Source organism: Dermacentor albipictus, chromosome 5 (assembly GCF_038994185.2).
Source record: "Dermacentor albipictus isolate Rhodes 1998 colony chromosome 5, USDA_Dalb.pri_finalv2, whole genome shotgun sequence".
Classification (NCBI taxonomy): domain Eukaryota; kingdom Metazoa; phylum Arthropoda; class Arachnida; order Ixodida; family Ixodidae; genus Dermacentor; species Dermacentor albipictus.
In genome coordinates this window covers 6,638,176-6,665,534 of record NC_091825.1, presented here as the reverse complement: position 1 = coordinate 6,665,534, position 27,359 = coordinate 6,638,176, and the positions used below count along the sequence as shown (strand labels likewise).

The following is a 27,359-nucleotide window of genomic DNA, read 5'->3' as shown; positions in this document are numbered from 1 at the left end:
CTAGGTTTACTAAAGCTAAAAGCCGTGCTGTCGGTCTGGAACTCTGATTTTAGGGTGAAAGAAAAGCACATTTGCTGTTCAAGTTTTTGCGATGTACTTTGACATTACGAATTACATGAATAGTCTGACGACTTCCGTCAGCAGAAATCCTCAGGTACACTGTCATTTGAGTTCCTGATGTACCCGTGATGCTAAAGGACATTGGCACTGCATCCTTAACACCTACCGAATACTTAATGCATACTTACCACCACAGGTCGCGGCTTCGACTCCCACCAAAGGTCCTGAGTTCGAGTGGCTTAACTGACTATATCCTAATTAAATTTGCCATAATTAGTATTGCATTGACTAGTACCACATGTGGCAGGTTCGACTCCCACGAAAGGTCGTGGGTTCGAGTGCCCTAATTAACTATATGTTAATTAACTGTGACTTAATTAACATCACAATCCTTAACACGACACGTCACGGGTTCGACTCCCACCAAAGATCGTGGGTACGAGTGTCATGATTCACTCCACCTTAATTAATTGTGCATTATTACCACATTCATTAACACCACAGATCACGGGTCCGACTCCCACTAAAGGTCGTGGGGTCGAGTGCCTTAATTAACTCCATCTTAATTAACTCTGCCCTCATGAACTTTGCCTTAATAACGCCAAAGGTCGAAGGTCCCTAGCCTTTTGTACCATCGTGTGGTCACGCCGACAACACCGAATTATCCGCCTCATCCATTTATTACTCCCGCTTTAAAAAAACGTTCACGACTTGGTGTCATACTCGAGGAGAGTGTTGGGAGGCTAGTTGGTAAGACATTTCTTTGTGAACTTAAACTGCGATAAGGAGGAGGCACCGAGGTAGAAGACAGAACGAACGCAGGCTAACAACTCAGCAGTTGTTAGTCTGCGTTTGTCTTGTCGTCTTCTACCTCGGTGTCTCGTCCCTAGCGCTGTTTAGGTTCAGAAACAAATTGGCGTCATACACATTATTGTGGGATCTCCTTCGACATTAGCAATAACAAAAAAGGCTGTCTACGCCCCTCATCAGAAAGCTTAAGATGCAATGTCATTTCAGTCACTGATGTACTTGTGATGCTAAACAACATGAAATGATGCCTGTCTCATACCCCATTAGGAATGCATAACGTCCTCATCAGAAACTCATCGTTCATTTCCCTAAGGGCAGCTCACCCTCGCACATAAAGCATACGGCGACGATTTCATCGCCGTTGGACGCAACCTCAAGGCGACGCCGACGGTAGAAATGCGTCCGGAGTGCCCATATAATTATTATCGCAATAAAAAAAGAAATAACGCATGGTGGACTGGTCTCATGAGTGGTATATCGCCATCCATACTTGCTTATAAATGTTTCGCACAGGATTGCTGCGAGCACCAAAGGGAATCGATTAGAAAACTAACCAGGGACCTCGTGGCGATCGTTTCTCTTTGATACCAGGGGCCGTATTCTGTAGCGGTTCCTTTGGGAACCGGTTCCTTTTGGCTGTTACGTCTGGATTACGCAACACGGAGAAAGAGTAGAACGGGGCGGCGTGAGGGGAACCAATCAACGAGCGGCGGTCTGCCGGAAGATCACGTGATCATTTTTGTTTGTACTTAGGGGACGGTATAGCAATTGAAGGATGTTGCTGGTTTGATAAAAAAACATTGGTTTGTATAGAACACTTGCAAATATATTTTAAGTAATAAATGTGAGCTTGCGGCGCAGACCGCTACTGGGAGTTGTAAGTTTATTTGTGTTGTTTTCTTATTTAGTCACTAGGTGGTGTGCCATACGTTATGCAAACAAGTTGCCTCGCTTTGTTTACGTTTCGGACTTGCCACACTGTAAACAAAAAAACACCCAGATGGGCGTTTTTTGCTTGTCCTCTAGCGCATTCCCTTTTGTACATCTTTTTCCTCCCATTGAATGGGCGTACGACAAAACTCCCATTGACATGGGCATTAATTGGGCACACAACGGGGGTACCGTAATACGCCCACTTCACCCCCTTCACCCCCATTTGACGAGGAGGTACAATGGGAGTTTTGTGAAGGAATTAAAGGCATTTTAGTTTAGGTGCGGCAGGCACGTAGCGAAATGCTTGGTGGCGCGGGTCCCGCGCTTACGCAGCACCAGGCGGAACGCCGCAGGCCAAAATGTCGAACGCCGGCGATCAAGGCTCAAGGGAACTCGTCCATCCGTGAGCTGCCACCCGAGCAGGCGTCGCACCTGCTCGGACCGAACGCCGGCGTCCGACACTGTGGCCTCCGGTATTCCGTCTGCTGCTGCATAGGCGCGGGGTACCGCCACGAAGCATTTCGCCGCGGGCTCGCCACACGTGGTCCAATCGACGGCACACGGCCACCGCTGAATCGACCAAGTCACGCGCACACGTGGTCCAATGGTGAATGAACCCATCACCGCCCGTCTTCATTTTTTCCTTTCGCTGATCACAGAGCGCCCCTCATTGCAAAGCTTTTATACAATCGTCCTATCGAAAATGCTAGTTACCGGAAGTGCCTCCGAGGCCAGCAAACGCCTTCGAGAGCAGTTGCTACTTGCTGAAAGGAAAAATGCACGAGACACACACTGACAGCAAAGAAAATTTATTAAACACCAACTGTAAGAAATATAAGTTCACTTTCGGGCCCAAAAGAAAGCAAATTTCTGCCCCAGTAAAATAATCGTCTGGATTTTAAAAAAGAATACTGTACATTGTAAGCATGCATGCCAGTTACTAGTATTCTACGTCCTAACACAATGAAATTAGCAAATGAAAGAAATGCTAAGAAATCTTGTCTCGTTCCATACTGAACTGTAACTACGTAGCCAAGTGTTTGAACTGTTACTGTGCACTGACACTCCACACTTTTGCACAGACAATATATTGAGCTTGCTTGACTAACAGTAAAACTCTATTTGGGCCTAGTAGGTACATAATTCTGAACTTAAACTTACAGCGCAAACACCTAAGACGGACCACAAAAGGCAGATGCGGCACACACTGGCGCTAACTGACAACTCCTTTAATTCTTTGTCATCGATGCATATATAAACCCTAGGCCACACAACCGCACAGACTATATTACAGAGATCTACCAAATTACCGCATGAGCAAACGTAGGAAGTCAAATTCAGATGGGTGCAGGAACAAAGATATGTCACTGATGTAATTATTGCCTTGCCTTTTTATGTGGTAGGCCTCTAAGGCAAGCTGCGCATGCTCATTCTTGCTTTTGCCAAGAATCGACGTCCTATCAAGTCGTGTCTCACAACTGTTGTAAGTGTTTGCATGCGCAACAAGGTGCACTCCTCTACCTACATTCTTGTTTACTTTTTTGCGCATGTTCCCTGCGTGGTCCCTTAAATACATAAGGTCATTTATCAACTCAAGGGAGTAGCTTGCAGGCATAGTGTTCCTTTGGCTTTTTCTTCGCCGAACAAGCTTTTAAAGCTATGCTCACGCACGTGCGGAGAGAGCAGAGGAGGAGGCCAAATTCGGCATAGTGCTTCATATGTGCCGCGCGCTGTCGGCGTGGTTTACACCATTCCACTCTCATGTGGTAAGATATAGCTTGGCTAGATAGGGCATTGCGTCAATGAGCTACTCAGGGAACATGCGCAAAAAGTAAACAAAAATGTAGATAGAGCAGCACACCTTGGTGCGCATATAAACTCTTGCAACAATTGTGAGGCACAACTTGACGGGATGTCGATTCTAGGCAAAAGCAAGAATGAGCATGCGCGGCTTACCAGAGAGGCCTACCACATAAAAAGGCAAGGCGATAATTGCATCAATGAGATATCTTTGTCCCTGCACCCATCTGAATTTGACTTCCTACGTTTGCTCATGTGATAATTTGGCAGATCTCTGTGCACGGTTGTGTGGTCTAGGGTTTATATTTCATCGACGACGAAGAAATAAAGAAGTTGTTAGCCTCGATGTATCGTATGTTCCTTTTGCGGTCCGTCTTAGGTGTCTGTGCTGTAAGTTTATTGTGTGCAAGCCATTCTAAATTAACAGTGGCGTGTATAACGAGGTTGATCAGTAGTATTTTGCATGGACTAGCACACAAATATGATAAATGTCAAAGTACTAAATTAAGAAATTGGGACTCAACACACAAACAAGCTACATAATTTAGTGTAGTTATTGGGCTGTATTTCCGAGCAGGCTATTAAAAATAAACCGTATTTTACAAACCAGAACCCACCTGCTGATTATGAGACGTGCCATAGCGAGTAAAACCCCGGATTAATTTGGACAACCTGGGGCTCTTTAACATGCACCTAAATCTAAGTACACGGGTGCTTTTGCATTTCAATCCCACTGAAATGCAGTTTTGTTTACGACGAGATTTGCGAAAGTTCCGAACAGGATCCCCCCTATATTTTTACAGTGGGCACTCTTTAAATGGAGCCTCAAGGGGCCAGGGAAATTGGTTCCATTTACCAGGCATTCTATTTAGTGCGAGACATTGCAGAGAGCCAACCAACCATCAGGATGGTGTCCTGGTTAAGCGGCAGTTTCGCTTAAGCGATTTTCGTTTATGAAGGTTCCGCTGCAGTCCTTAATAGTGGATGAGTTGTGTTCTGCACGGACACTTTAGCATGGCGACCACGTTTAGTTGAATATTGTGCAAGCAGCAACATTTCACTGTACCAAGTGCAATATATAAAGCCAGCAATGTAACATGCTGCGAATGCAGCCACGAACAAGTAACTCACGTATCATACCTAATAACAGCATCTTTAGACGAGATTAGTACTGGTTTCTCATGTTTAAGTGCCTTGTTTTTAGAAATCAAATCCTCCTGATCACATTGGTTTCCAATTGTGTCATTCCCCGCGCTGAGGTCATTTGAGATTGCATTTAATTGCACTTCAGATAGCATATTCGACTTATTTAAAAAGCACATGGCATCACAGTCACCACCTAGATATAGAATTCGAGCTGCAACGCAGTAGCAGACATACTGAGGTAGATGCCTAACTATTCTTTTGAATTGGGTTGCATACTCAAAACACTGCTATGCAATTGCAGACAGGGCTGGTAGTGTAGCAACCAGGACAGATTTAACGGACATACAGGAGCAAAATTGTGTGAGCTTCGAATAAATATTCTCTCTGAGGAACCATGCTGTCCAGTTATAAAATGGGGATCGAAATAAAGTAGTTCGATAGCAAACCTGCATTTCATTAAGTAAATAATATACTGTTCATGCTACCTTCCAGAGTGCACACTACATTCTCTTTCTTTGAATGTGAATTTGTTACCTTGCCATGGGTTGCCAAATGTATGGGTGTATTGTTGGTCGAGGGTGGATATAGGTCTCAGGCTAGAGGAAATATTTCGACAAGGAGACTTGCCAGGTTGAACAACGAATGTCTCAGGCTGGAGCCATTTGGTTCCCTTGCAATTATGTTGGCTCCAGCTTGAGACTTTTTTTGTTGGGCAACTGTTGACAATTAATGTCGCCATCTTTTCATTTACCCTCATCTTATTCAATCCATTGCTCCACGCAGGAGCTGCACTTTCTTTAAGAATAAAAATATTAATGAGCTCAAAGGCTTTGTGCATGGCTGCGTCCCCAAGTGCAAAAATTCGTTTTCAATGAATGACAGAGTTTGTACCTTTCTTGAGAATTCAATAGGAAGAACCAAAAATTAAGCTAACAGACTGGTTATGACGACAAGTAAACATGAATTGATGTGGAGTGCCATTTCTTCATTTCACACCAGGCTTGGGGCCAGCCGGACTTCTTCCTAAAATTGAGAAAATTTTTCTAATTAATTACATATTAAGAGTATTCTCTTCACAACCTAAAAATTTAAAAAAATGGTTATTTGGTTATTCATATTTAGTTGGGAACAGCGCGAAGAACACTGACGAAGTAAGGGCGTATACAGTAATGACACATAGTGCTGGCTGACTACAGATTTAATATTAGAACAAACAGTTGAGTACTTTGGAATGCTTCCTAAAAGCCATAAAAAACCAAAGCAGGAAGCAGTTGTACGAAATAATGTATGTGCATGAAAAATGCACCTGATCATCGGTTTGCAGATATGTGTGCCATTTACTTGTCAGTTAACAAAACATGTGTTACACTGAAACATTTCTCCTACAATTTGGCAATTCTGTGGGCATTGATTATTGCTTGGGTCAGTTGGTTGCTGTTGTTACTGCTATTAGTGTATGGTGAAGTGTAATGTAGATGGGGAAGTGCTACTGACAACTACGAACATTGGCAAATTTTGCTGCACAGGATAATGCACGCATTGTCCTGCTGCAGCAAAACTTTCCAGTAAACTTTCACAGTTCTCTGTAGTACTTTCCCATCTGTCTCGCCTCACACTGTTTCATCTATAGCGCTTCACCCTACTATAATATGCGCCACCAACTGACACAAAATTCTACCCTTCTGAAGTTCCTACTGCTACTTCGCACTCGTCACATTCAGGCTGCCAGCCGTACTGAGCCCAATGTAGTATAACTGCATGGACTGGCAGCTCCTGTCATGGATTTACTCTGGTGTAATGGCACCACAGAAGCAAACGAAGACAAGGACATGCAGGACACAAGTGCTTAACCTCAACTCTGGCTTCAATAAAAAAACAGACATATACAACACGTAGTGACGTTATTAATTCATAAACAAATTCTTCGTGCAATTTAATTGAGAATGACTGATGCATTTGTCCTTTTCACGCTAATCTGTCAAAGCTTAATTATCTTATGTACATTTGCTCATAATTTCTGGCAACGAGTTTCGAAGAACACTGGAACGAACCACTCTATTTTGCAGTGCATCACAATGTGCGGATGAGAGTTGTTGCACACAAACTTCATTAGCCTCAATCTCAAAGTATTACAATGCGTGTCTATGCAATGCAAGCATGACTGGATAGGAATGGCAGACTGTACATAACCTCCGTTGCACAGTGCAACGCCTGCAAATTGTGCTGCACGCAACAAACAAATTAGTTTGTTTTCCTGGCTTCAGTCTGTTTTTCTCATCAGAGCAAATCTCTCTTCACATGTTTCATACAAAAAAAATGTTTGCCCGTAGGGACCAGCTACACAATTACTCACGAAAATCCCAAATGCATACGAAACAACTGCAACCACTTCTTTACTTCATCATCTCATTCATTATATTCCCTAGTCATGCTTGATTTAGTTGCGCAAATCCTTTTTCTCAGGCCCTTGTTAGGAGAGTTTTGTGCTGCAACAAAAGGCAGAAGCCAAAAAAAGGAAGAGGTTGGTTGTGGCTTGAAGCACAATATGCATCTAGTGAGCTAGGCCGCAAGCGTTACGTAGTCTGCTGCCATCACAAGGCCGTGCCTACATCGGACAGATGGGATGCTCTATTATTGCGAAATCAGGGATTGAGGCAGTATGAGTCATCTGTGTGAAAGAACCCTCCCTCACACAATGGTAAATGCTGCAAAGAATGTGACCGCGGTCCTGTGTTCCACAAAACTTGCGTTGTAGCGAGGTATTATGACCTGACAACACGCAAGGTAATTGTGGTTTGCAACATTTAAAAAGAATGACAAATGTATCAGTGATCCATTAGTTGCACTGCATAAAGAATTTCTTTTAACAGATATCATCACATAATGTCTCCACCTGCTATTAAATATTGCGTTTCCTTATTTTAAAGCTTGAAGTGAGATCTGGTGCTTGTGTCATGCGTACATATCTTTCTTCGTTTACTTTTTGTGGTGCCAATACACCAGAATTTGTATAAACAAATGGCCACACTGCTTTTGTCACGTTATAGTGGTGCTTGCAAAGCCTCGCAAACAGCAGCCTATTTGGTCAAAACGTGCTTTTGTACATATGCTTTCCCCAAAAACAAAAGCTGCGAAAAGGTAACAGAATCAACAGCAGTAGGTTAAATCCACTGCAATGCTTTACTTTTCTGCCTTTATTATTCGTTACACCTAAGTGGATAAGCCAGAGCGTGAATGTTACAGAAATGCACCAAATAAGTTGCTGAAATTATGCAAAAATGTTAACGCAACTAAGCATAGATTTATGTGCAATAATAGACACCACTCAGTTTCTTTCCTTCTGACACAAACGTAGTATATCTTATTTTTTTGGCATGAAGAAAAGCATATGTAGACCAGGCAATATTTGAATGAGAGCCTTCACGATTAAGCACCACTATGTGACCATTAGGGTACATACACTGTAAATAGTACAGATGATGTCCCGAATATCACAAGTGCAACATGTTAGCGAAAGCAGCAACCATTAACCCCGAAACTAATCAAATCCCACAAAAAAATGGCTGTGGCTTAGCTAAGGTTAAGCCCAGGATGCGAAGCATACTAGCCTTTATTTTAGTTGTTGAACCACTGTTTAGCCTGGTGAACTGCTGTTGCTTCGCTATATTTGGTTCGGCTAGACGAAGAAACAACTCATGCAGGCAAGCGCACGAGCTGAGACCCGGCTATGTAGCTACGCGGCCGCAAGCGAGCGCACGAGTTGAGCCTCTGCTTTTGCAGCTGTTATGACGTCATATGGTAGCTACGCGGCCACGCGCGGCGCAGCAAGGAAGAGCGTGGTTGTGCGGCTAGTATGCTTCGCATAATAACAAAAAAGAGATGTATGTGTCAGTGCAGCAGCTGTATTCTGAAGTTACAGGAAAGTGGCATGCTTGTTAACAAACCTACAACCAAGGCACATTTGTATGTGGCCAACCCCTGCCTCTTTATGTGCTTTCGTGCCTTTGACAAGGTGTTACTAGATATTTATTTGCTTGTCTGTTGCAAAAACACATCAATTATCAGATCCGTGCACAGTGCACCATGCCATTTATCTATGTGGACTCACTTTGTGTCCTTAGCACTGCTCTCACCTGTTCAGAACTAACAATCACAAAAAGACTTGTTCTACTTAAATATACATGCCTGAACATGTGGGTTCTGCAGTTGAAATAAGGTAATTATAAGTAAAACGAATGACATGTTCTGATGAACTTTGTTTTCATAATCTAATTGTTTATGTCGACACATAACCAGTCAGATCATTCGCACTAACACAAGAAAACAAATTCAACACACTGGTTTATACTGGTTGGTGCTCTTTTGACTTTAGTACACACTGAACAAACGACAGGCAGTGAGAAATACCAACAACCACTAACTTCCAGACGGCATTATTGGTCACATGTGCACATGATATAGCTACAAAAACCCAAACGAAAGTAAACAAAGAAAAAACTACATTTTAACAGAAAAAGAACAAGACAAAACAAATTTCTTCTGGTAGCTAAGACACAATCAAGGTGCGAATGCCAGCCATAGTTCGGCAAGCACACATTTAGTTATTTTGCTCAGTCGCTCAATATCACAATTTCTGTTTGACAGCAACACTGACGGGACATCTGTGCATATCTTTATTGCACATGCCATTTTGGCTCGCCCCAAAATCCTTTTGTGGTTATTCATTTAGTACCTGCTTCGCCTGTACTGGCGTTGCAGGGGGATATACATTCTGTGTAATGTAACTTACAGTCAAATCAAGCAAACAAAGCCGGGAGGGAATTATCTTTGAAAACTATGCAATCATTTGCAGGCGGAAAAACCTTGCAGTCCCTTTGGTCCAAGGAAAAAACAATGTGAGGCATCACCACTAAGTAAAAGGAAATTAATAAACCTGTTTAGTGTAATCTCTTCCTTGTGAGGTATGATGATAGCCTGATATGAATTTCCCTATCTCTACATGTTTGAAACAGTATATGCTGTGAAATAACTTTAACTGAAGAGATTTCCTAGTCTTTTCAATCCTGCCATTGCAGCTTACCCTTACTCTCAGTAATACAAAGCCATTTATTACGAATTCAAATTTTGAATTTGAGAGGCAGCGAATAAAGATATGGTTTTACGGTGTGTCACCGATACCTTCACATAGGTAGTATGAAGCAAACCCAGCCTTGCTTTTTCATCCACTCTGTACTCTTTGATACTGTCACACGCAGTGGGACGACACTATCGTGAAAAGTGCTGGCAGTGGAGGCGAATGCTTAGTCTGTCTCTCACTTCAATGCATCTCTGAAACTACAGATTATGCAACCCCCAGTACTAAACACGTGGGAAGACTGTGCACATAATACCACGCCATATCAGCACATCTAGTCTTTCCACATGCAGCAGATCACCTCTAGAACAGGGTGTGCAGGCTGCACATGTGCTCAGCTGTGCTAGAAATGAAGACACGCATGGACTGGGCCCCTCTGAGGGCCCCCTTAAAAGCTCAGTTTGTCATATTTTGTTTCTGCAATAGGCTAGTGCAAAGAGTGAATTTGCTTTATTCCTGAATAAAGGGAAAATCAGACATCCACCTGTTCGTAGCAATTGCTACAAAGGAAACCCATACGGATTCCTCGAAAGAAAAGCCTCATAGTTGAAGAAAAATTCGTCCTGGTCCGGGACTCAAACCCGGGACCACCGCCTTTCCGGGGCAGCCGCTCTACCATCTGAGCTAACCAGGCGGCTAGCAGATGGCAAGGCGAAGTCGAATTTGTCGACAACACAAGGCAAAGGCAAGAGTTTGATGTAGTAGTTCTGCGGAAACCCGCAAGGTGAAGAGAAGTAATGAATAAAGGGAAAATCCTGGTTAGCTCAGATCGTAGACCGGCTGCCCCGGAAAGGCGGTGGTCCCGGGTTCGAATCCCGGACCAGGTCGAATTTTTCTTCAACTATGAGGCCTTTCTTTCCAGGAATCCGTATAGGTTTCCTTTGTAGCAATTGCTACGAACGGGTGGATGTCTGATTTTCCCTTTATTCATTGCTTCTCTCAACCTTGCGGGTTTCCGCAGAACTACTACGTCCAACTCTTGCCTTTGCCTTGTGTTGTCGACAAATTCGACTTCGCCCTGCCATCTGCTAGCCGCCTGGTTAGCTCAGATGGTAGAGCGGCTGCCCCGGAATGGCGGTAGTCCCGGGTTCGAGTCCCGGACCAGGACGAATTTTTCTTCAACTATGAGGCCTTTCTTTCGAGGAATCCGTATGGGTTTCCTTTGTAGCGATTGCTACGAACGGGTGGATGTCTGATTTTCCCTTTATTCATTGCTTCATTCCTATTGAGAAATGTTATGCACATGGTAGAAAAATTATGAAAGTAGAACATTTTATTACTTTTCACCCCTCTCAGTTGGAATATCATACAAATGCATAAGCAGCCATTTTTGCCTTGTTTCGTCTATCTAAGATGTTTTTTTCATGCTGAAAGAAAGGCATGTGTTTAAAGAATAAGCTTGGTTGCAACATGTAAAGAAATTGTGTAATGTCACAAAGGTTGCTGAAATCAAAATATATTTGTGATTTCCTTGCGGCTGGAACACTCAAAAGGAAAACGACCTTTTGAACAGACTAAGAAAAAGCCACAGCACACGCACGCATACTAAGCCAGGGACTAGTATATCAAACTGATATGAGAAGACTTTCAAAAAAGAATCTTTCCCGGTTTGGTAAAATTTTTAAAACAATGGTTAACACCTGGCCCCACGCCTTAAATCTAGAAGAAATAAAGTTCTTAAGTTACTCTGTGTTCTTTCTTGAACCCAACAAATCTGCCTAGAAAAATGGGTCAAGTCTACATCTGTGGCAAGGTGGAACAAGAAACTCGCTTTAGCTGGCTGCAGTGCCCCCTGCGATGAATATTCAGGCAGAAAATTGGTACTCCAATATGACCCTGCCCCCAAGAAAACCAAATGTGGTAGACTACATCAATGCACATGGGAAAATCTTTAGTCCATGCTTGCTGGCACCCTGTCTGTATTGGCCTCTAGAATAATTGTGGCCCCCACGTGCTGTAATCTTTCCGTGGCATAGAAAACAACATTGTGTGATACCAGCTGTGAAGTGTTAACTAATCAGTTTAATCAGCAGTTTAATCATGGCAGCAGTTTATTCACAGTTACTTCCAAGTGTTTACATGTTTTAAGCATTGCTTGTGGGCATCTTGGTTCCAAAACAACCTAGACCTTACATCCCAGTCTGGTGTGTAGTGTAACAAAGGCTTTTATCGGAGCAACTTGATGCTTTTATATTAGTTATTCAGTTGGCATGATCTTTCACAAAAGAGCTATAGGCAATTTTGCTGCAATAACCCTACTGTTTTTATAGCATTTGTCGTGGGGAGTGCGGCTTGCCCCTTTTGTCAGAGTTCTTGCTGAACGACGATTTATTATCAGTCTGTTATATGTGGAACTTGAACAGCTTATATTTTTCTCCTCAATCCACACATCTGCTGCACTTCTGCCAGCATCTCTACGCAGGATTTCCTAGGTATACTTTGTGGCGCAAAATAAATTTCTTGAAAAGGGAGAGAAAAAAGGAAGACAGTGAAGTGCCAAACTACCAACTGTTTAATGACAGCCTGAACAAACGTATAAAAGAAAATACAACTTCCGCTCATGCGCAGGGAGCCAAGGTGTGACAGAACATCATGATCATGATAACATACTTTGGATGAAGCACATTTCTGCGGAATATAGTACGATAGATGTATCGCTGACACAATCAGACCCTTTCTTTTTAATATAAAATGCTTCCAACAACTCCCTTGCAGTTCCACAGAAATGTGCAGAAATGTGCTTTTTTCCGCAGAAATGTGCTTCATCCAAAGTATGTTATCGCGACCATGCTGCTCTGTCGCACCTAGGCTCCCTGCGCTTGAGCGGAAGTTGTATTTTCTTCTATACGTTTGTTCAGGCTGTCATTAAACAGTTGGTAGTTTGGCACTTCACTGTCTTCCTTTCTTCCGTCCCTTTTCAAGAAATGTATTTTGCGCCACGAAGTATACCTAGGAAATCTAAGCACCAACTTGCCCAAGAAGTCCTTTTGGAACATCTACACAGGGTGTTTTGACTAATGTCATACCAAGTGAGCACACTACAAACCTTGCATGCATCGTTTTCATGACTCTTTCGATGACCATATTTTGTTTTCAGTGACTTTATCAACTAAGTATCTAGCGGCAGCTTGAACATAGGCACTCATGAGAACTCGCACCAGGCTTGGTCGAATACGTCCAGCACTGCATCACTGAGTAGTGAACCATGCTGTAAGAGTTGGCAACTAAATTGCCACTTTGAGATTGAAACTTTTCAACCTTACAATCAAGGCTTCAATTGCCCAGCCAGCGAGCTGCAGCAAAGGTGTGAACTATAGTCATCTGATGTCACATTCTATGTCATAGCGATAGCAGCTGTTCTCTCTAGTGGTGGCCCTCAAGGCCAACAGGCATCCCTTTCTGTGCACGTGCTTGTGTAGGACTAGGCAGATGGTGCCAGTTTGTTCTTCAGCATTAACACTACGTTCACGCTGTATCGGGAACACATTTTCTTACTCAGTGCAATAGCCCTTGAACCTACATATTTGCCACCAAGAATCCTTTGTCCATCAACCTTTCCTTTGCCATGTCATTTGCTTCTGCCTTGATGTCATGGAGCAACTTCAGCTAGCTGAAGCATTGATGTTGTTCGAGTACCCACACAGCCTTGCAGTTTTCCAACCTGAACGTTGCTTCATTAAAAGCTGACGTGATTTGGACTCAGCAGACAGATCAGAGTTAAAAAAGAACACTCATAAACTTCTTTCAAAGTCATTCTAACCTCGTCAATAATCCCGGGCCTTTTGATGTGTTATTCAGCATTGTCCAAAGCAAGTTGGCTCTTAAAAATCAAAATAACAACTTTGTGAGGGCAGCTACTGGGCTACCTGTCTCTTCAGCGAGCCTGAAATGTCTCCCAGCCATCAAAGCAAGTGCGCAAAAAAACGACAATGAAAAGTGTGGCAGACAAACTTTTCATGTAAATCCATATGTTTATGGACTGTTACACTAACTGAAAAAGATAGTGGCTTCCCAGTACAGTCTTAATGTACGTAGTTGTTTCAGTCACGAACAAACAGCCAGTTGCCCAGTCCTGCACAAGCACAGTGTAAAGATGCTTATGGATTAAAATTTGTGTGTGCATGTGGTGCAGTGTACCACATTTCATTTTCCTGAGGCTGCAGTACACTGGGAAGACTGGTTGCTACTTCAATAGGAAGCCCTTACAGTATTGCAGCCCTTTGTTCAGATCTTGCTGCAGATTGTATCAAATGCGAATGCAAACTGTTTTGCAGGACACGTCAGTTCAGTTCAAGCAATTAGACCGAGTAACCCAAGAAATACTTCAAGCCTCCAAAATGTTTTAATACAGTCCCTAGTTTATTACAGGTTTTCACCTAATGTTTTGGCTTCTACGGTATAATGCTGTGTATAAGGCTTGCTAGGTACTAGTGGTTTGATGTGCACACTCTCTTGTGTTGCTATAATTACAACTTCTAACACAGATTTTCCCTCCTCACAAACGTTTGGACACAGTGCCTGTGAGCTCATCTTTTAACCTGTTTTTCATTCGATCTGTGCATTTACATCGAACGTAAACTACAAAATATCAGTACTGAGAATCACAAAAGAACACACCTGCGTAACGATTCTGCCGAGATCGTTGGAGTGGTCAGTCACAGGATGCAACACCGGTAGAAAGGCATCCTGAGGTAAAGCAAAATAACAATCGTTGTAAGATGCGGATCAAAAATTTTATTCTGTGAGGCTTTTGGCATGTATACTAATTACTACATTTGTATGTAAAATAGTTTTGCATAATAGCTGAGCAAGGTTAACGTCTCACCCTGTGACTGTCAGCCAGTGCTACTCATGGCAATGGTGACAAATATGGCACATCCTTTCAAATGGAACTTTTGTGCATTACATGAATTGAACTTAGGTTCACATAATACATGACACCTGTGGTTAGAAGGATGTGTTGCATGCCGCACCAATGCCACAAGTGGCACTGCCTAACACTTCCAGGGCCAGACTTAGTACATAAACAATACAAATGTGCAACGAAGTGAACAGGTGGATAGCTGCTGCTATAACTCAAAGATTGCAGGCACCATGCAGATGTGAATGCAGCTCCCATCAGGATAGAGTTGCCCTTTGGTGCACTTCATTTCTGTTCCTCTTTTGTCTTCATTGCATGCTGGTGCCATATGGTAATAATGAACAAAAATTAAGCACCTCAGTTCCCATTCTTGTTTTGCTACATGCTGTAAGGCCATCCAAATGCGCTTAAGACTCTTAAGGATGTAGCACATATTGAGCCACAGAAAGCTGTACTGGAAAATGTTCACGTTGCACTACAATTTTATAATTGAGACTTCTTAATTAATTATAATATCTGAGTTGATTATTTGATTAAGAATAATTAGGTAATTAGGCAAAATGCAGAAAATCTAAGTATTTCCAAGAGACAGGAAACAACATTACCTAGGTTCTGTGCAGCTAGGTGGCATATGCATATTTTTTTAAGTTTGCTAAAGTTACTTGGGATAACCTGCATACGTCCCATGGAACAAGTGTCACACCAATCACTCTAAGTGATGCCGCTAAACTAGCCATTGCACTTAAAACATATAGGGTAATAAAAGTAAACTCTAGGTAAGAGCATACCAAGACCTCTATTGCTGAAAAGGGAAACTGATGGGAGGCGACTGATCTCCGGTTATGAAGCTGCTTCATCCTCACAGCTGGCAACGAAACGGCCGCAACCACAGTCCTGAAATAAAAGAGAAAAAGTTGACACTACAATGATCACACAGAATACGAAAAAGCTGGTCGCCAGTTTATCTTGGAGAGCATCTGCTGCTACATTAGGTTTTGTATATTGGTCAGCTTATTGTTAAACTAAGCTTGCCAAAATTTTATACCTTAATGCCTTTGCTCTTTACAAACTAAAACCTTTGCCTAACTCATACATTTATGCATTACTTAAGCTATGAGATGTTTACTGATCCCTTACAATGAATGGCTTCTAAGACAAATTATTTCACACAAAAGGATGCATAACTTATGAGTGTTACTGACATTGAATACCAAGGTATTACCTTTTTATAATAGATGATGGCAGACTACAAGCACATTTTTCTCACAGATACAGGTTGATCGGTCTGCCTTTCTTTTTTCACCAGCAGTAGAAATTTTGTTATTAATATTTGTGCAATATAGGATGATGCTATGATGTGTGATATGATCCTGAGTTGAAAAGCGCCACTTTTTTGTGTGAATTTGGCACCTAGAATTCAAAACTCAATATCTGTACCCAATACGCAACGGCAAAGCAGCAAGTAATTAAACATTAAACAAGTCCAGGTATCCAGTGCACAGCGCCAGCTGTTGAATAACAACATTGCACAAGCATCGACTGTATAAATGTAGCGTAGTATGTGCACGGCAGGCGTAGTGGCGGCCTCCAGCAAAGAACACAGCCATGGAGCGACGCGCCCGTATGAGCCATCGCCGGCAATTCTATCGCGTAAATTGATATATCTCGTCACGGGACAGGCATCGTTTTCTGGCCGCCGAGGTGCCGGCGCCACTGGTACTCACCTGCTCCGGCCGCCGAGGCTCAAGTGACGGCGTATCCAGTAATCTGAATCAAAGAAGGACACTGTTACCGCCAAGCAGTACGCTAACTATAAACTATAAAGCGTGTCTTATACTCTGACCGGCAGTTCATGCGTCGTTGACCCGTAGTGCCGTTGGAAGCTCACCACACGCTTTTAATACCACAAACGCGCCGCCGACATTTCACGCCCGTAGATCAAAGTCGACGGGCGCAGGCTCTGCATGCTACACGCCGCAGTCGCACACTCCCTGCACAATCAGCCGCGTGGGCGCGAAGAGACACAGACGATAGCACGGAGCGTACTGGCAAATCTGCACAATGCGCGCTTAGTGAGCGACCTACTGCACACAATCGCACGAGCTAGGGGACTGGCGCCGCGTACGCGCCAGCGAGCAGATACCGCGCACAAAGAAGCGCCGCCGGTTCTCGCTCAAATGATCGCTGTACAAACACTCACACACGCGCACCGCAGTAAACCCTTAACGAGCCGCCACATTTTCAGGCTGCGGTTAGGCGTCGAAGCTTAGCTCACCTCGCACTGCACATAACTATTATGGTAGTGCCTTGCGCTTCGGGGAACATGTCGAATGCTCACATCCACCCTATTAAAGACGCGGCACAGTCCCTCATCACGTAAAATTCTAATGTTTAAGTACACTCGCTTGACCCTAAACACTCAAGTCACCTCGATTACGACAAAGCTCGAAGAAACACAGTGATCGTGCAAAATGGTTCTAGACGGCCAACGGTCGCGCCATGTTGTACTGAGACCTTCAATAAGTCATATCAGCGCGTCTCCTCACTTAGAACATATGCACACTCATAGAACGTGTAATAATCGTTCAAAGTCACTCACCGTGGAGTCTTGAGGGTTCAAAGCAGTGTGAAACATCAACCGCGGTAGAGGAATGTGCACGCTGACAAATGGCTGCTCGATCGCAGCTTTCGACGCGCGCGCGCGCTCGCTCCGAAGGCTTGTGTTGCTCCGCGCGTAGTTCCGACTTTCGGCGTCCTGTGCAGCACCAAGGCGCGGCCACTCCGAACAGAAAAACAGCGCCGACACACATTGCGCGGGATATTTCAAATCTGACTTCAGAAATAATCCTACTGAAATTGTCGCTGCGGCTGCCTGCCCTGTTGGTCACGGCTGAGTTATTCTTTTCTCTATTTGGCTCGTCTCAGATATGGGTGTATTTCAACACTCCCACTTTCCCGTACGCCACCGTTATTCCTTGAAAAGCCCCATTTTACAACCGCAATGGCCCTTCAAATGGGGCCGGGGGTATAATAATGGTTCTAGCTTATTTTACTTCTTCTCGTGGGAGTACTAATTTTAGGCTAGAGGGGAAAAATGGCATATCAACTGTTAAAACGCCCATATGGGCTCATTTGTGTTTACAGTGCAGTTTGCGCGCCGCGGATCCAAAACGATGTCTTCGCAGAAGGTTAGGCGGCTGGGTCCTCATGTTTCAGAGAGGCAACGCGATATACTCGTGTAATTTGTTGAAGAGCACCCCTACCTTGCGAAGGCGTGTGTGCTGGGTCAACAGCTGACGGCGGCGCGCAAGGAGGAGCTCTGGCAGCAAGTGACTGCCTTGCTGAACGCTGAGGGCCCGGCAGTGAAAACTGCAGCCCAATGGCGCGGCGTGTGGAAGAAAGACGTGTATAACGCCCGCCGTGATGCAGCCAGGTAAGCACACTCGTTGACGGAGCTTTTGCGCACCATATTCTAACAAACGCGTTAATCACAGAGGAACCGGAGGAGGCAGCCTGTCCGGACCGCGAGGGCGGGCTAGCGCCATCGGAGTCTGCCCGCCGTTCTTCGAGCCCGACGAAGAGGTGAACATCAGGCGCATGGGTTTCAATAGGTCAACGCCAAGTCGACGTGCTGTTGCGATTCGCTCAGTCACTGCCGTTATGGCTGATGTGTCGTCGCGCGCTAGTGTTGCCGCTCAGAAGATGGCCCGAGCTTGAGCGGAAATCGTCAAGCTATTTACTATCGCTTGCGTCAAGTAAGGTCGACATTTTTGTTAATACCTTTCATCAGTATTTCAGTCTACTCATTCAAACATTAGTGGGGTTAATAGAGTTGATTTTCCGGTCGGAGCTGGCGAAATGTCTGAGGTTGTATTTAGTGTGACGACCATCGAGCGATTATTACAGAGTTTGAAACGAACAAAAGTGTGTAGCCCGGATGATATCCCTGCATCATTCCTTATAAATTGCTCGGGCATCTTCGTACTTCTGTCGCTTATTTCAAAATTTCTTAAATAACAGCGTTGTTCCTGGTGATTGGAAACTAGCGCGAGTGGTGCCAATTCGTAAGAGTGGACAGGGGGACAGAGTTGAGAATTACGGACCAGCATCCTTAACTAGCATTTTATGTATGTAAGGTTATGGCACATGTGTATACCTGCATCATGTCTTATCTTGATAACAATAACCTTCTTCATCCTAGTCAGCATGGGTTTCGGCAGGGTTTTTCGTGTACGACACAATTGGTTGCATTCACTCATGAGCTAGTCTCAGCAGTCGACAAGAAACGAATTGTTGATTGTATATTTCTGTATTTCAAAAAAGCTTTTGACGTCGTTACGCATAGTCTACTGATCGCTAAACTTCGACTTTACAAATTGTATGAGAAAGTTATCGCATGAATTGCCGAGTATCTTCGCTCAAGACAGATGTCTGTGGCTCTCAACGGATGTTCCTCTGAATACGTACCTGTGACTTCTGGGGTACCCCAGAAGTCACATTCATGGCACCACTTCGGGCATTACATCATCATTTACACCATGGTTTCCAAAAAGGATTTTCTTGCGAAACCCAACTACTAGAATTCACGTCAGACTTACACTTTCATATGAACAGTAATAAACAAATTGACTGCATCTTTTTGGGTTTCTCGAAAGCATTCGATCGTGTAGCCCATAGTCACCTGATATCAAAGCTCTCAGCAATTAAACTCAACTCACTAACCCTATCATGGATTCGTAATTTTCTTACTAATCGCGAACAGTTCACTGTTGTTGCTAACTTTTCCTCTGGCCTCTCTGACGTCGCATCTGGTGTACCTCAAGGCAGTGTACTTGGGCCTCTTCTCTTTTTAATTTACATTAACGACTTGCCGAACAGTATATCATCTTCTGTACGATTATTATTTCACAGATTTGTTCACACAGTTGGCCTAACCTTATCAAACCTGAAAGAAGCATCCTCGACGTCACAACTGAACAATCAGTTCAGCTACACCCGAATTTATGGCAACACACACGCTTTTAATTTTTCAACTTTGCCCCGTGCGGTCCGTTTATGGAACGCACTACCAGATACCATTGCATGTCAATCTAAACACACTGCATTTCGCAATCTGTGTTTCGCAAACACACTGCATTTCGCATCACTTAGGCAGCAGTGGTTGCGGCTTGCGAACCACTTCTAACCTTTCTCTGCATATTTGTGCAGATTTCGTGTGCATCTGATTTCCGGCGCCATCTGTGTAACAACGATCCTATCAAGACCCACACGTGTAAAGCCGGCGACCCCAGCACCGTCATCACTGCATCGCATGCAGCGCCGCCTACAGAGGGATCCTGCCTTATAAGCGACTGCCCTGGAACGGCGATCATCACTTAGGCAGCAGTGGTTGCGGCTTGCGAACCACTTCTAACCTTTCTCTGCATATTTGTGCAGATTTCGTGTGCATCTGATTCCCGGCGCCATCTGTGTAACAACGATCCTATCAAGACCCACACGTGTAAAGCCGGCGACCCCAGCACCGTCATCACTGCATCGCATGCAGCGCCGCCTACAGAGGGATCCTGCCTTATAAGCGACTGCCCTGGAACGGCGATCATCACTTAGGCAGCAGTGGTTGCGGCTTGCGAACCACTTCTAACCTTTCTCTGCATATTTGTGCAGATTTCGTGTGCATCTGATTCCCGGCGCCATCTGTGTAACAACGATCCTATCAAGACCCACACGTGTAAAGCCGGCGACCCCAGCACCGTCATCACTGCATCGCATGCAGCGCCGCCTACAGAGGGATCCTGCCTTATAAGCGACTGCCCTGGAACGGCGATCATCACTTAGGCAGCAGTGGTTGCGGCTTGGGAACCACTTCTAACCTTTCTCTGCATATTTGTGCAGGTTAGTGTTTCTGAAATTTTCCTCGTAGCCCATAAGTTTCCGCCGCCACCACTGCTGCTGCTCTTTGCTTTTTGTGTTTATCTGCGTAATTCTACGAGATGCCCACTAATTCCGAGTTAGCGAAAGAACTTGAGATTCTCCGTTCTGAAGTCGCAGAAATGCGTCAGAGTCTCAGTGTGTTTAATGAATTGTACGAATCTGTGAAGGCAAGAAATGACAAGCTTCTCCAAGAAAACAAATCCTTGAGAGACGATAACAAATCTTTGAATGATAGTAACAAAAGCCTTTCACAACGAGTAGCTGACCTTGAGCAGTATTCCAGGCAAAATAACGTAGAAATTAAAGGTATTCCAAAGACTGAAGGAGAAAGCTGCCTAACAATTATCCAGGCTTTGGGTGACAAGATTGGGTGCCCTGTCACTGCTGGTGACATTGACATTGTTCACCGCGTGCCTGCCAAACAAGGAACCAACATTATCGCGCGGTTCTGCTCACGAACAAAGAAGGCTGACTTTGCTTCCAAAGCGCGTAAAGCAAGACTCACAACAACTACAATAGGGCTATCACATAAACCACCCACTTCCATTTTTGTTAATGATCACCTCACACCCGATAATAAGCGGCTTTTTGCGCAGGCGCTAGAGCTGAAGAAGTCTAAAGGATGGAAATTTCTATGGACCGATAACTGTGCCATTAAGGCAAGAAAGTCGGAGAACAGCCGTGTTCATCGCATATGTAGTGTAAATGATCTGTCAATCTTCAAATAAGTTCTTCCTTGCTTACAGTAACGTCTAATTCATCATGGCTGACTCAGTTTTTACTCTTGACGAAGCGAAAGCTCTCATTGAGGAAAAACAACCCACTTTATCCTTAATACATTGGAACATCCGCAGTATTCGTAGGCATCACGATGATCTCATCGCTCTTCTTTGCAGTCTTGATCATGCATTCTCTTTCGTATGCTTATCTGAAACGTGGTTATCATCTCATGACGGGAATCTATACGGTCTTTCAGGCTACACTCCTGAATATTGTCATCGTGAAGGTTATCGTAGTGGCGGTTCGGCCATTTTAGTAAAATCTTCATTGTCATATAAACGTCGCCATGATCTTTTTTTTCGTCATTGCCTCTGTGAATCAGTATGGCTAGAAGTAGAGAGTAATAACCTGCAGCTGCCTACCAAACGTAACATCATAATTGCATGCATTTATCGCTCACCTTCTTCCTCTTACATCGAATTTTGTAAAGAATTTGAGCAGTTACTAAACACAGTCACTGATGAAAACAAGGATATTGTGATATGTGGTGACATTAACATCAACATTATCAGCCCTGACAGTCAATGTTGCTCTGAGTACTTACGTACTTATCTTAGCTGCGGTCTCTCCTCACAAATTACAGCTCCAACGAGGTGTGAAATAGGCGGACCTAATACTTTAATTGACCATGTACTGTCTAGCATACCTACTGATCTTAGCACAGCTGGAATAGTGGAATATGCTGTAACAGACCATTACCCTATATTTTTTTGCATAGGTTCCGTAACGCCTTCTCAACCAGCAAAATATGTCAGGACTTTCTTTGATTCTAATGAATTCACTGGTATGATTCGTGCAATTGACTGGGCTGACGTGCTTGAAGAGCAATGTGGCGAAAGGGCTTTTGAATCTTTTTTCGCAAAAATATCTGAATGCTCTAACTTATGCACAAGTAACACTATGGTGACGCGTTGGTTTAGCTCACCAAGAAAGCCTTGGATTAGTGAGTCTTTATTGCGGTCCATTAAAAAAAGAGATAATCTTCGTAAGAAACTTAAAGTCCAGCCATTCAATAATGCGTTGCGATTGCGCTTCCACACATATTCAAATGTTCTAACAGCCACTTTAAAAAATGTCAAGCGTAATTACTACGAAAATAAAATTAGAAAAAATGGAAGTGATACCAGACGAAACTGGCAGGTTATTAAAGAATTCTTAAACATCAGTACAACTAAAAATCGCATATCGTCTTTGAACCACAATTCTGCTAATATTACTGACCCTCAAGTCATAGCTAATGTTTTCAGTGACCATTTTAGTATTGCAGACGGTAGTCAGCCTGATTCAACGTTGCTTAGTTTTCCGCGCTGTTCTCATTCATTTTACCTGTTCCCCACAACATCTCTGGAAGTATGTAACACTATCAATTCTCTTAAAACTACCGGTCCGGGCCTCGACTTGATACGTCCCTCTAGCATTAAGCTTGTGTCTAACGAAATCTCACCTGCGTTAGCACATATAGTAAATAGACTATTTATAGATGGCATCTTTCCTAACCGCCTCAAGACAGGTAAAATACTCCCAGTATTTAAAAAAGGTGACCATAAGTGCACAAGTAATTATCGTCCTATCTGCATTTTGTCTTTCTTTAGTAAGGTCATCGAAAAACTTATACATAATCGCTTAACTAAATACTTATCCAAATTTAATCTTTTAACTCCTGATCAATTTGGTTTTCGTGACAATTTTTCAACTGAATTAGCGCTTATTACATTTACTGAGAGGGTCAAATTAGCCATCGATCAAGGCCTCTTAGTTGGTGCTCTCTTTATTGATTTCACGAAGGCGTTTGATACAATTAACCATCGTATTCTTTTAAGTAAACTTGAATCATATGGCATTTCTGGACCGCCTTTACAAATAATTCGCAACTACCTAATTAACCGAGAATATATAGTCGAATTTAATGGTGTCTTGTCCTCTTCAAAAACTGTAAATACAGGTGTCCCCCAGGGATCAATACTTGGGCCACTTTTATTTCTCATATTCATTAATGACTTGCCAGACATATTAACACATGCGCACTGCCTTCTTTACGCTGATGACACCACCATTTTCGCATCTGATAAAAATTTATTTGCATTGCAGGATAAACTTAACGCTGACCTAACGAATGTTCATTCATGGTGTGTAAAAAACAAGCTAACCATTAACCCATCTAAGACAACATTTATGGTATTCCATTCTTCAAAATCTTTGCACATTGATTCTATTGTAGTGTCTCTAAATAATAATGTATTTGCAAGATCCACGTCTACTAAATTTCTTGGTGTAGTACTAGATGAAAACCTAAAGTTCCAGTGTCATATTCAATCACTTATTCAAAAAATCTCATTTGGTATTCCCATCATAATAAAAACTCGCTCTTTTTTCCAGCAAACCATTCTCATGTCTTTATATTACGCGTATATACACAGTCATCTCTCATACTGCCTGTCATCTTGGGGTAATACATATACCACACATCTTCATCAGTTAGAAATTTTGCAAAAGCAGGCATTACGATTAATTGCATTCCAATCGCATACATCTCCCTCTGCTCCAATATTCCGTTCCCTAAATGTTTTACCTTTACGCATGTTATTCAACCATAAGCTGTCGCTACTTATGTTTCGTCTTATAAATACCCAGTTTAATATTCCAGGTTTTAGTCGCTCTAGCCTCATCAATTATAACAACACAAGATTTTCAGCTCAACTCAATCTTCTTCTTCCAAAAGCAAGAACTAAGTATGGGAAATTTACCGTCGCGTTTTCAGGCGTTTCTGTTTGGAATTCTATACCATCTGACATGAAGACATCTACATTATTATCATTCAAACGTAGAACGAAGGAGCATTTCATGAATACTTTATCTGACGCGTAGCATAATTTAACAAACCTAGAATTAATTAGTATGTTGTTCACTTTACCATTACGCAATGTACTTTTCAATTACCGAGTTACTAAATTTTGCCTTAAATGATACTTCTCCTCGTTGTTAGCTTTACGTGCCATTTATCCTCGTTTTAATTGTTGCATGTTATTTTTAGATTTCTTCAATTATTTTTTCTTCTTAACTCTGTGAATAAACCTGTGATATTGTTAACAGATTTTTTTCTATCTTATCGTTTATTTCCAATGTAGAAACTGTATAATATATCACATGACTCACTGTTTGCCTCGATCCTACTATCCCCTTTTCATGTTTTGTTAGGAGGTCCCCCCGACAGTTGTTACTTCGGGACCTCCGAATGTTGTACTTATACCCATCTTGTATTTCTTTTGTCAAAAATAAATATTGATTGATTGATTGATTGATTTCGCAATCTGCTAAGCAATCAATATGCCGTTTCAACCGTCTAAACACGTCATGTCTTTTGTAATTTACTTGCATTTTTTTCTACAAGTTAAAGAATTTCAGCGCTCCCTATTTTTTTACAATACTTACTACTGTATAACACGTAAAAACGTTTACAATGTTATTATGCTATTATGTTGTTGTTTACCATTTATTGTTACTGCTCTACATATTGTATTTGCTAATGTATTAATTTTCCATGTTCTGTGCGCACTCCTTTCATTATGCTGATGTTTATTTCTTTCCCGATTCCATACTAATACGTTACCGTATTTCCCCCTTACACTATGCCTTCTCGAAGGCCTGTAAGGTACACGTAAATAAATAAATAAATATTTAGAATGTTTGCAGATGACTGTATAGTATATAAGGTCATCAACAGCGAATCTTACCAACAAGCACTACATGATTTGGATTTGATTGCCACATGGTGTGAAAAATGGAAAATGTCACTGAATGAGAAAAAGAGTGTCCACGTCACCTTTACCGGGAAGCGCTGATATGACAGCAATAATAACACTATAAATAATGCTACTCTTGAACAAGTGTCAGAATATAAATACTTAGGTGTATTTTTTTCTGCTGATCTAAGGTGGAACAGACACGTTACTCATGTTAGGAACAAGGATGTCGGAGCATTAGGTTTCTTGAAACGTAACTTTAGTAGCTTGCCACAGAAACTTAGGGAGCAACTGTATTTCACACATGTGCGCAGTACACTAGAGTATGCGTGTGTTTGCTGGGATCCATATACTACAGAACTGGTAGATAAACGAGAAAAAGTGCAGAACAGGGCAGTTCGGTTTGTCCATGGCAATTATGACAGGATGCTTAGCATGACAGAAAGCAAAACAGCAATAAATTGGCATCTTCTTGAACACCGTCGCCGAAACCTCAGATTAAAATTTCTTCATAACATATACTACTCTAATACGGGGATAGCCAGGTAATTGTATTTTCAGCCGCCCACGTTTCTAAAAGGCGAGATCACAAATTAAAAATATGTGAGATTCCTTTTGACCCTCTATTGCATGAATTATGAAAAGTCATTTTTTCAGCTTTCATTATTGATTGAATGAACAAACACGACTGTAATAATAAAGATAAAGCTTTGTGCCAAATATGGCACACCATGAAGATGGCTGAGCGCTCTTGCTGCCATGGGCGGAAAACAAAGCTTCACGGACGGTGGTCTTTTTAGTGCGATGTGGGGAATGAAATGAAACAGTTGTTTGCTGCGTTCAGGCACAGATGAATGTTGCACTTCCTCTATCTTACCAACGACTTGTTTGTGCAAGGTGGCCGCTTACATCTTTGTTTCTTCTCGTCAAATTCTGGCCAGTGGCCGACTTGGTCAGATCGGTCGTCTTTGGGTGGCATTGCAGCCGCTGGTCCCTGTGCTTTTTTGACTTGAACCTGGAATTCGATGTCCTGACTAGAAGTCCTTCCTGGTCGCTAGTTGGGTAGGCACTTGTTATGCGAGGTAAGGCATTCTGCAATTTCTGCTTTTAAATGAGCCAGCGGTAGTACTTAATTGTCTCCTCCTAAGCTGCTCCTGCACCCTCCTGTACAATAGCCATGCTGTTACTACCGATAAGTCTAGCATAGGCGTAAAAATTCGAAAGTGCCATTTCTTCGACCTCTGGTACGTATGCAGTAAAGTCCAAACAGTGAGTGCAGCAGGTCAACACCACCCACGTGCCTGTTATGGACCTTTACTACGCTGGGGCAATCAATATCGCGAAACACCTTGGCGGAGGTAAACCAGCGCTTAGTCTTTTGGACTGGATCTCTCCCAACAAAGCTCGACAGAAATGTCACGGCGCGGTTATCGTATCAACGCACACACGATAACTCCACGTCATCTATCGCGCTTGTGAGTGCCTCTGAAGCACCACGTCCTTCACATTTCAGTTCCTTTTCGCTTTTCAGGCGGCTGTTTGGTAGACAATTCGCCCTTACTGTACCGATCGTCAAAATTCCATCTTGTGATAGAGTGACCTGCAACTTCGGGCTATTGAACAGATGGCAGCACGTTACCATATTTTGTATTTCAAGTTCATACTGTGCCAAATATGGCACACACCGATTTCGGTTTCATGCTGTAGTTGCAGGCAAAATTGAGAAAACTAGTAACTGCCTTGAATTGACGAGACCAAAAATATGCCAAAATAATTTTTCTGTTTCTGCGGTCGAAATTTTCAGAGAAAAAAAAAACAATTGCTCGTGTTTGCCCCCTCCGAGTTTCACGTCGCATCCCAAAATCTACTTCACCTCTGTTTTGTGTATCGCTCAAGAGATGGCAGCACTTGCCCATAATAAGTGCACATAACTATGAGATTTACTCTGATGGTATCACATTCTCAACTGGGAATCTCAGACACGCGAAAAAGAATGGTAACTGGTATGTGCCAAATATGGGACGCCATGCAATAGAGGGTTAAAAGCGACGCTTTCCGCTACTCTTTCTATGTTCGTACTATAAGGGATTGAAATACTCTATCACCTGACACTGTCTGTATTTGTTCAAATGATGATTTCTTCCATGCGTTATGAATGTAATTT

General features: G+C 42.8%; 2 protein-coding genes across 5 annotated transcripts in view; both read right to left on the bottom strand.

Moving 5' to 3' along the window:
• Window positions 1-27,359, bottom strand: part of LOC135917173 (uncharacterized) — a 283,550-nt gene that overhangs the window by 63,167 nt on the left and 193,024 nt on the right. The gene's annotated exons all lie outside the window — the stretch shown is intronic.
• On the bottom strand, window positions 3,858-17,554 carry LOC135917178 (uncharacterized). Its single transcript, XM_065450684.2, has 5 exons — window positions 17,344-17,554; window positions 16,469-16,511; window positions 15,533-15,638; window positions 14,501-14,569; window positions 3,858-5,772 (listed from the first exon to the last, which is right to left on the bottom strand). The coding sequence occupies exons 1-5, from the start codon at window positions 17,552-17,554 to the stop codon at window positions 5,740-5,742; spliced, it is 462 nt and encodes a 153-aa protein (XP_065306756.1). The 3' UTR covers window positions 3,858-5,739.